At 37.7% G+C, this 10,964-nt stretch overlaps 1 protein-coding gene across 1 annotated transcript in view; it reads left to right on the forward strand.

Moving 5' to 3' along the window:
- The window catches only part of LOC142098521 (CASP8 and FADD-like apoptosis regulator), a 57,068-nt gene extending 55,258 nt beyond the window's left edge, over positions 1-1,810 (forward strand). Inside the window, exon 9 of the mRNA XM_075181362.1 lies at positions 1,728-1,810. Within this exon, the coding sequence (XP_075037463.1) occupies positions 1,728-1,810 (83 nt within the window). The remainder of the gene's footprint in view (positions 1-1,727) is intronic.
- Positions 1,811-10,964: the final 9,154 nt, after the last annotated feature.

Here is a 10,964-nt window from a genome sequence, read left to right on the forward strand (position 1 = left end):
TTACATGCATCCAGAGTAAAGAAGCACACTTCACACACAATTTGAATGAGCATCCCTTGAAGTCTTGGTAGATTTTCTGAGTGTGATTCAGACTTACTGTTTACAGATAAAAAAAAATTAATCTGCAAAGAGGACATTGTAGCACATGTGTCTGTGAAGCCATAAAATGTGGGTATCTAGCAGAATGTTTCATTCCAATGTATACAGTATATATTGTTTGGACCAGTTTGTGCCCTATGCTAGCATTTTATTTTTCACAGTATTTAATTTAATAAACATGCCTTGTTAGTCCTTGTAAAATGGATACTAAATATAAAAAACAGGTTGTCTGATGGAGGCTGCAGGGAGACTTTGATTAATGATATTGGGCCTGATTTACATTAAGGATAGTTAAGCAAAAATAACTAAGTAAAGCAAAACCATGTTGCATTGGAGAGGGATGTAATTTAAAATGTGATGGCAGTGTTACAAGCCACCGCAGCTCGCTCCTGCACTGCCTGGCGTCCCTGGCCGTCTCCTTGACGACCGGGACGACGCTTCCGGCCCGACCATTGCTAGGGTAACAGTCGGACGCCAAGCCTCTCAGCGCCGCGTCCCGCCAATACAAGGGAGCCGGGCGCGTGCGCGATAAGTATACCAGCCTGTGGGCTAATTAATTATTACAATAATAATCAGGCAGTGCCTGGAGGTAATTACAGGGCAAAACCCTGATTGGCTGCCATTGGCATGTAAGGCAGGGAGGGCGTTTCAGTCTTGTGCTGGTGCTGACCTGCTCCTGGATACCTTTTGTCTGATCTGTTGTTGTGACCATTGCCTGTACATTGGACCCTGTTTGCTTGCCTGTGACCCTGACCCTTTGGCGTGTTGTTTGACCATTCTACATGCTTGTGACTCCTGACCTCGGCTTGCGTCTGACTATCCTTTACCATCTACTCGGCCTCCTCTGGCCTGGAGCTGCTTAACGAACTTGCACTACTCTAGGAGTTAAGTTAAGTCAAGTCCTAGGGGCAATCCGAGTACCTGTGAGCGCATAGAGCTCTACGGGAAATGCGCTGCTATAGGTGGAGACCTCTGTCATTTGTTCTGCAAGTTCGTTATCGACCCAGCAGCCTAACAGGCAGATGTATAGTTGGGGTTAGCATGTCCTAGATCAACTTTAAATTTAGTATACAAATAAGTTATAAAGTATTTGTGTGCTACATGAAAAAAAACAGACAGTATTTTCCTTATGTGCAAAATAATAAACTAATTTGCACCTCTTACATTGCAAACATGGCTTTGTCCATAAAACTTGAGTAAGAAAACGTACTCAATTTTTTGCTTAACTTTCGTTAATGAATCCGGCCCATTACGTTTATATAAGGCAACAGATTTTGTGTTGGTGTTAATTAAAGAAATAGATAATTTAGTATGTACTGTAATAGTTACTTTTCATTGACTTAAGAGAGTAATGTAAATTTACAAGCAGTATTGCTCTTGTATGATGTCTACAATTTTTTTTCAGTGGAAAGTACCATGCATTTTATGCCAATTTCCCCTTAAGGAAAATTGTAAAACATCTTGATACTTAGATCTGGATTGTAAGAAATAAAATCTCGAAAGCTCTCCAGGCTAGTAAGAATCTGTTTTCGGTGTAATTTCCCAGAATAAGTAGTGTGCGGGTGGGTGGTGAGTGTTGGATTCTAAGCAATGTTACTAACGAGCAATACTCTTTATTTTGGTTGCAGGAAACACCAGGATATACAGGATATTCATACAGAACTTAATCGGATTATCTACAGTAAGCAAACAGGATACTCTTTACAACTGAGACATACACTCACAAAAAAACTCTTCCTTCATCCAATTTGAGATTAGAAAAGTGTTAATTTTTAAAATGTTAATTGAGCAATCTAATATGAATATTTCCTCTATTTATTTAAATTATTTATTTATACAATAACCCGGAAATTAAACCCAAATCACCATAATTTATATGTATGTTGGATTTTTTTTTTTTACCATGTGAGAATATTAATTTAGCTCTGTATCCAGCATGTTGAATTGCTTTCTAGATGTATAGAACTAGATGGAAGCACAGGTTGTATAAAGGTGCGATCTATTTTTTATTTTTTTTTTAAATTCTTTATTTTGAATGGTCAGTCAATAAAAGGCGTATACAATATGAAATAAAAAGTTTACAGTGTATACATAAAAGAACATTAACATTGTAGCGGAGTCCAGAGAAGGCGGGCTTTGACTTGACATGAGTTGACCATATTTTCATTTTTTCCTTTTGCTTTTGTTTAAATATAAGAGGCAATGATACAAAAAGTAGAATGGGGGGTGGGGTAAAGGAGAATTAGAAGGGGAAGGGAAGACCACAAAGGTTAATGCAGGATTGTGATCGGAAAGAAGGTAAAATGTAGGTGTTAAAGGATCAGAGGGTGGCGGAACAGGAGCAGAGTCCTGATCGCCGCACATGGCTCATGAGGAAGTCGTTAAGGGGCAGAGTAGAACGAGCCTTCTGCGAACTGCCATGGAACCCACACTTGGTTGAAAGCGTAACCTCTATCATGTAGGTGTGATCTCTTTTAATTAAAAACCACTGTATAGATATGAGTGAAAACTACACTCTTGTGATAGACTATTACAAGTGATCTCCACTGCTATTCACTTAAAAGATGATGTAAAGCTGCAATCCCATGAAAAAATGTTGTTAACATAAATCACACTGGTTACCTATAGGTTAACACATAATTTTGTCATGATCGATAAAATGATCAAGATAGGCACTGCAGACCTTTTGTGGCACCTTATAAATAAAAGGTAATAATAACAATAATTATATTTGTTTGTTCTTCACGCTGTTATTAATAATTTATTAATCATTAATGTTGTTAATGATTTACAGTTTGCTAATGTGTTATGCGATTACCATGGCAACCAGTCACATGCATATGAGCGAGTAGAGAGACTTTGGAATCCCCCACCCCAGCCTGACTACCTCCTTCCTCTATCATGACCACTTAGGGGTTTCCTCACTGAGTAGCTACTATTCAGAGCTGAAATACAAATGTTTTCATTCCAGTGAGCTTGCGAAGACTTCGCTGTAGGAGGACACCCTAGAAAAAATCAGCTTCCTGTTACCAGGGTTAAACTTGCTGTTTAAAAAAAAATAATAAATGTGGAATTGTGCTTTAAGGTTCTGTGCTAGCCTTACTGGGCACTACAGTTCTCAAGACACCTTCATGCATAATATAATAGTTACTTTTCATTGATGAAAGACAGTAATGGAATTGGACATTAGATTGCTCTTGTGTGATGTTTACTGAACTTACTAGTGTTTTCAGATAGAAACATGAGCTCTTATAGTAATAGCTTTATTATATATTTATTTTGCTGTAATTAGATGCAGATTATTTATTTTAGATTTTATTAGATCTAGTCAGTACCCATGTTGTTGTGTAGTGGCCTTATATTGTCATTCTTAACTGATCTATGTAAATATATTTTTCTGTGTATTTCAGTTTGTCAGCCTATGGTTTGTAATGCAATCAACCTTACAGAAGAATTGTGTTTTCTAGTGTTATAACGGTTTACTTAAGTTTTACTAGTGTTAAACATGCCAGTGAAACACGTGTCATCGATGCCAGTTAATGTGATGCTAGGACAGAGAGACAAATGTCCAACTTTCTCAAGTAGTTATTGACAATGAGAATGAACAGTCTGGGATATAATGAAGGACTGAGGAGGTAGAAAGCAGTGTTTGCAGACCCCTAAATAGGTTTAGGTACTAAAGTGTGGTAAATGTAGATGAGCTAATGACAAAGAATAGTGGTGTTGATGAGAAACCTATGTTGCAAATAATTACAGCAAGCCCATGTTTTAGGGGGTAAATTTACTAAACTGCGGGTTTGAAAAAGACCAATCAGAGTCCAGGGGGTAAATGTATGAACATGCGGGTTCTTCAACACCCGCGTGTTCGGCGATTAAATTTCAAGCGGCGCTGCATTGTAAAGGGAAACTTCCCTTTACAATGCAGCGCTGCTTGAAATTTGATCGCTGAACACGCGGGTGTTGAAGAACCCGCATGTTCATAGATTTACCCCCAGCTGTCATTTTGTAGAATGTACTAAATAAATGATATCTAGAATCTGATTGGTTGCAATAGGCAACATCTCTACTTTTTCAAACTCGCAGTTTAGTAAATCTTGCCCCAGGGCTTCAAAATGATTTTTTGCTTGTAAAGGAAGGTAACACTGTTGTTTCCCACCGTTCTGAGCTGGAAATCTAATGGGATGCACAACAGAGCTGCAGGCAACAAGAGGAGGCAAGTAGCCGACCCAGCCAGGTAAAGTAAGTGAAGTGTTCGTGTCTAGAAACTTTTAAAAATTTTGCTGCAAGGCCAACATATTTCTAGTTACACCATTGATCATGGTCTAACAGCATATATAACTAAAGGAAAAATAATAGCAGGGTTTTGAACTCGAGTAGTGGCTACACATACTAAAAAGTAAAGTAATGTTTGAGGGTGCATGTATTAGACGGGGAGTAAACATAGAGAAGGTGTAAGGGAAACAATGGAAATGTGCTCATTTGGAACTCTTTTGTCCTAGCTTTTGTGACTAGATTTCTTCTAGAGGAAATAAGCTACTCAAGTGTATTTCAGTCATGTCTATACATTGTGTATCACGTTAACGGGTGATACATACATTCTGGCTGGTGTAGTATTCAACACAACCACATTTGTATTTTAGCTGACACCCTGCCCTTTACCGTAGCGGGTAACTTTAATTGATTACACCTCAACCAACTTTAAGTTTTGACAACTGGGAGAGAATTTTCAGGTTTTTCTTTAAGGCTTAAAATTGCTTTCATTGATATTGAAATTCCAGATGAAGAAGAGTTGCACTGAGGGTTATTTACAAATATTGCATTTTCGTGCAAATTTACTCTAAAATCATAGTACCCAATCAGAAATTTTCTTTAATTTTCTATCTTGTATTGGACAATTGATATGGTTTTAGTGCAGTAAAATAACCTTTAGTGTGTACAGATACATTTGTGTAAAAGTTTTTCAACATACTTATTTCTTTCTTCTAAATGAATCTATTCGCTATTGATATCCTTTGTTCTGTCATCGTTTCCAAGACATTTGGTTTTGATAATGTGTTGGCAATACCTAGGACTCCTTTTCGTGTGTCTTGTTAATTCCGTCTGAGCTACATACATCACTTGGTGAATGCTTTATAGCTGGCAGTGGAAATAGGGATCATTAAGTGCTAAGAAGAACATGCCAACAGTACACATGTGCATTCAATGTGAACACTGAATGAACCATATAACTAGAAAAAATAGAACATGCTGCATCCATGGTCTGTCTAGCATTTACTCTAAGCTGAAGGCTTCAATGATCCTGATTTGCAGTGTCGGTTACCCTTTGTTCATCAACACAGCTCAAAACGGACATGCCACGAATGCAAGGAATACACATGTGGGTACAGCCCTTGTCATAACAGTAGTCTATTGCTCTTGCATATGACCTTATACGAGCAAGACTTATTGAAAAGGCTAGAAATGCAGAGTGCTATAGCATTAAATAATGTATTTTTCAAAATTTAAGCATGGTTTCTTACAGCACAATCATGCTCTTCCTGAAATGAAGAGATTACAGAAGGGCAGCATAATCGACATACCTAGTGATGATCACACCATTGGTCTATAAACTGTGCTTCATCGTTGCAATAGCTTCATTACCTTAATGTTTTCTATCTAGAAAGATTCTTATATCACAGGAATCACTCCATCATTGAATTTGATTGTGATAAGCTAGAAATGCCGCTTTCTATTAGTTTTACTTTAATAGTGCACTCGAGTATAAAGTCCTAACAGCACAGACATGTTCATAATGCTGATGTTTTCTAAACATTCTAATTAGAAACAAATGGAAGGTGTAATAAAGCTTCTGATAGAGTAGTTTACATACATAATGTAATTTGTAAATCTATTCATATTGAATGAAATAAAGACTCACAGAATACATTGACAAACATTATTTACATAAGCTACAGAATGATTTGATGATAATGTACATTACATGACCATATATTCTAGTCTTGTATTGAGAGTTTTCTTAAAGTAAACACTATTATGCTTTATATATCTGGTGATGCAACACTATCATAATAACACATTTTCACTTGCTTCATAACACCACTGAAATGGTAACTACATAAACTAAACAGTGGTCACTTACAATATCAATACATATTACATGCAGGATATAAATGCTATAATAACATTTGTAATGCATAGAGTATGAAATAAGTGATGTGTGGCATAAAATGTATATTGTAATATAATTTTTGTAATATAAATTATTAGTTCATACTATATCAATTTGTATTTGTAATAAAGAAAATGTATAAAACAAAAAAAAAAAGAGAGAAAAAAATCAACCTTTGCCATATCCCTCAGTGCCTTCTGTGTGATTATTGTACATGAATGTAAACACATCAGGCCTGATGTAGAGTTGGACGCTATTTACATAAAATATACAGGCGTAAAGTGTGTCCACAAAAGAGGCATTTTGCACAGTATGCCGAGCTTGACACGTCTGAAGGTGCGTCCAGCTCTGCAGTGAATGCAAATGCACTAAGTTCATGTCATCATCAATGCATATTTTGCACCAGCCCTTTATTGGGTGTAAATGATACACCGCCTGACAGGCGCATAATGGTCTCTGTCCAGGTCAGAACCGGTCACGTTCACATGAGCATGACCTTACTGTGTTTGGCCTACACTTGCATGCCTCTACTCTCCTGTTCGCCTCTCTATAAGTAAGGAGTCATAATTTTAAGATGTGCCTGAGTCTACATAGGGACTTGCACTGACACCTTTTTTGTGTGCATACGCAGTACCAAAGTGACCATTTTACAGAAAAAAAGACATATATCCAACTCTACACAAGTCCCATTGTCATCATTGGTCTGATTCTTGTCTGTCTTGTCCATCTGCATTGGTGAATGGGGAATACAACTTGGATGTCTGTGTACATACCCTAGAGTGGATAAAGATCACATGGTATGAAGGTGTATATAAACTCTACTAACCCCCTATTTTACACTTCCAGACCCTTTCTTCCAATACAAACAACATAATTACACATATTAGTTTTCAAATTGTATTTTCCACTGATAATATATTTGAACTGTATTAGACCTTGAGTAATTTTATTAATATTTGATATTAATATAACTATGGGAAGTAAGCAAATACTTTTTGGTACATATGATTTTTATTTGTTCATGTTTATATAAAACAATATTCAATAATGCTACTGAAAATAAATATAAATAAATGTTAGCAAAAAGTTTTATATTCCAGTCATAGAGCAAAAAAATAACAAAGTTAAGCTACTCTTGTGCAAGTTAATTGTTGTACATATATGCAACGGCATTTGTATTGTTTTTTTTTGTTGTATTGTAATGACATAAAACATGCTATGTTATTGTTTATAAAAAATAGTACCATGATTTTATATTCCTACTTTATATTAAAATCACAACATATTTTTTTGTTGTATTGTAATGACATAAAACATGCTATGTTATTGTTTATAAAAATAGTACCATGATTTTATATTCCTACTTTATGTTAAAATCACAACATATTTGACTGAGATTGTAGTTTGATTTTACATTACTGCAGTTGCTGCACAACGTTCTGATACCTTTTTATAATGTAACTATTATTATTATGTCTTTCTAGTATGATCGCTTCTATTTTTCCATTATTATTATTATTATTATTATTATTATTATTATTATTAAATGTATTTTCTAATAATATATCGTTTTTATTGTGTAATTGTCTTCATTGGTTGCAGTCTTAATGAGATTGACCACTTCCAGTTCAGGTAACAGATCTCCCTTCCCACCTTATCTGCTCTATAGTGTTTGTGTTGCTTTATACACAGGCAATTAGTAGACAGTAAGCTCTGTGGACAAGCTTCCTTAGAGCTTTATTGCAATGCAATGATGAAACTGATTCAGCTATCCAATTTGGAAAATCTAATAGTAGGAAGGTGATTTTACCAACTTTAGAAGACTATTACCTTCTGCAAATGATGGTAGAACCAAGTACAATGGGAGCTCGACTGGACTAAGTACTATTTCATAGAACTCATACAATAGCTTAATGTACGGTTGAGGAAATATTGATTGTGATGCATTTCAATCAAACATTTTGTAAAGGAGCTGCAAAAGCTATGAATTTTAGGTTATTAAGTTTATTCAGCTCAGAGAAGTATTGAAACATTTTGACTTGGAAAGTGTACTTTCAAATAAAATACAGTGTCATGAAGGAGTTAACTCTCATTCACTCTTCCCTTATTCTGAGCGCTCTCTCCTTGCCAAAATATCATGTTTGTTTCAAGGAGCAGCAAAACTTTGTGTGCATAGCTATACCTTGGCCCTGTAGATTCATTTCCTGGCTCTGACCTCTGGTTTGCTTAGCTCCAAACATTTAAACATAATAAATCGGGAAAAAATAAGACTCAGCCCAGATCTACCTCAAAACACACACTTGTGAACGTATCGCCGCCCAATTTTATGTTAGTCCTGCCCTTTTTTTATTCTCCGCCCTGGCATTGACATGCAGCTAACAGCTAGTGGATTTGCTGCCAGACTACCTGTCATGTAGAAGAGGAACAGTTCTGTGACTTAGGTGAAATGGGTTTCACTGAATAAACACTTTTGAGAGCAAATGAGTTGCTAATGGGTTAACTGGACAGTGCAGCTGCAGCAGATTATCTAGACAAATCAATCACAGTAGACTTTTAGGCAATTATACAACACTTATCACACAAAAAGCAGTAGCAATGCAACCAGAATTAATCCAACTTGACCAGGTTAGATGCTTCAAAAGAAATGCCTGTAGACTAGGGACACTTTACAAAAAACTGAACCCATGGGCGTTAATTGTAAGCTACTGGTTAAAGCAAAATTTTAGCTGGACACATGAAGTTTATTGTCTTGTCATTTATACGTGACTCCTGAACTCCGTATAAGAAGCAGTATATGTATATATATATATATATATTCTGCACAATACACAATTTCCAGTGTAAGGAACACAATCTTCACTTAGTAATCAATATAATGAAATAAGCAAATCTCTCCCAGCAACTGTAAAGTTAAACAACTTGCAATTCTCTCCTCAGCAACCATTTTTACACAATTTCACAATAGAATCAAACTTCTGATGCAATATAGACAATCACTTGTGACAAATGATTTCTCTCTATGTCCTCTGCACACAGTGTCAGCTTGCAGATAACTTCAAATGCAGCAGATTTCGCTGGAATAAACTTTTCCTTCAGAGGTTTTAATAACACAGTTTGATGTCTCACTTGTTACATCTAAATAGCTTGAATATTGCAAGGCAAAATAAACCATAAACTTATCTGTCTTCATATGAGTCCTACTGACATATCGTGGGCAGTGGCAAGCTAGGTCTGTACTCCAAAGATGCTTCTTTCTGGGCTGGTTTTTACATCTGACTTGACAGCATTCAGTGTGGTAAGATCCTTCATTACTCCAGCCAGCTGTCTAGTGCCGTCCCCGCACAAACGCTAGGGGCCGGGGACGGTCACCTTCTCTGCTCCATGGGCGTCCTGTTGTTTGGCAGCAGGACGCTACTTCCAGTTCCTGGCCGGATGTTCGGGCGCATGCACCCGAACATTGCATCTCCGTTGCTAGGCAACGGAAACGCCAGCAGTGCTTCCTGTCGGCGGTCAGAACAGCTGACTGCCGATCCCACGTCCACCAATGATGGGCGGCCATTATGTATTTAAACCAGACTCTGGCACCACTAGGGTACCAGAGTATCTAGGTCCCTTGACTCCAGCACATTGCTTGTTCCCTGTGTATACCTGACTGCTTGGATTCTGACCCAGTTCTGCCTGACTACACTTTTGGATCTCCCTCTGGACCCATTTTGATTTCCTGTCTTTGACCTTTTGGCTTTCTGACTCTAATCCTGCCTACTCCTTTGGTGCCTGTATTGCCCGCACGGTTTGACCTTTGGACTGCATGACTACGTTAGTTCACCTCACCTTGCTGGTAGCTAACTGGGAGGGCCGAGACCTGCACGTCTATGCAGCAAACTCCAAACCCCCTTTCGAGCATCCCTGGCAAAGACCTGAGGCGTGTTTAGACTCCGCGCCTCCTAGTTTTGCAGCACCAATACCGGCAGGTAAGACCTTCAGATCAAGTCTGTGACACCAACACTCACACAGCACAACTCGCTAGTCAGTTTTTGGCTCCCTCACTTTCCCCCAAGAATCTCCTGAAGCCTTCTGGTACATCCTGGTGCCAAAATGCCAGTTTTTTGTCAGCTTGTTGTAACTTATTGCAGTGTCTAACTCTAGTTTTCTAAATGAATGCATGCAGTAATATACCTGTGACTTGGAGAGTATTAAATTCTCCCCCACTGGTCCTCATGTTAGATGAGATTCACAAAAGTTCATAAGTCTTTTTGATTTTGTTTTTTTTAACCTTATCTGCAAAGAAAGTAATTAAACAGGTGAATAAGACATACAAATTAGCTTTGCACTACTGCCTCTATCTAGCAGGTAAGACACCCCTAGTGCTTCTCTCTGACCTCTTGAGGCCCACTGGCTCAAGTGCATTGCCAACAGCAACATTAATGTCAATATTAACAACATTGTCATTGTTCACACTTACAGGTTCATCACTCTCTACCTGTACTATGTCTTCCATGTCTGACTCTAGGGGTAAAGCAATTGGTGCCCCGGGATTACAGGCCTGCACATAGACATGAGTAAGTCATTCTGATTTGAAAAAGGGGACCCCAACCTTTCTGTCAGGGATGCATCTTCATTCTCAAATTCCTGACCGTTGGTAAGTCTGGCTATGCTCAACTTGAGGTGGTCTCTGTACTACACTAGGACTTATGCT

This window comes from Mixophyes fleayi, chromosome 7 (genome assembly GCF_038048845.1).
Source record: "Mixophyes fleayi isolate aMixFle1 chromosome 7, aMixFle1.hap1, whole genome shotgun sequence".
Lineage (NCBI taxonomy): Eukaryota > Metazoa > Chordata > Amphibia > Anura > Limnodynastidae > Mixophyes > Mixophyes fleayi.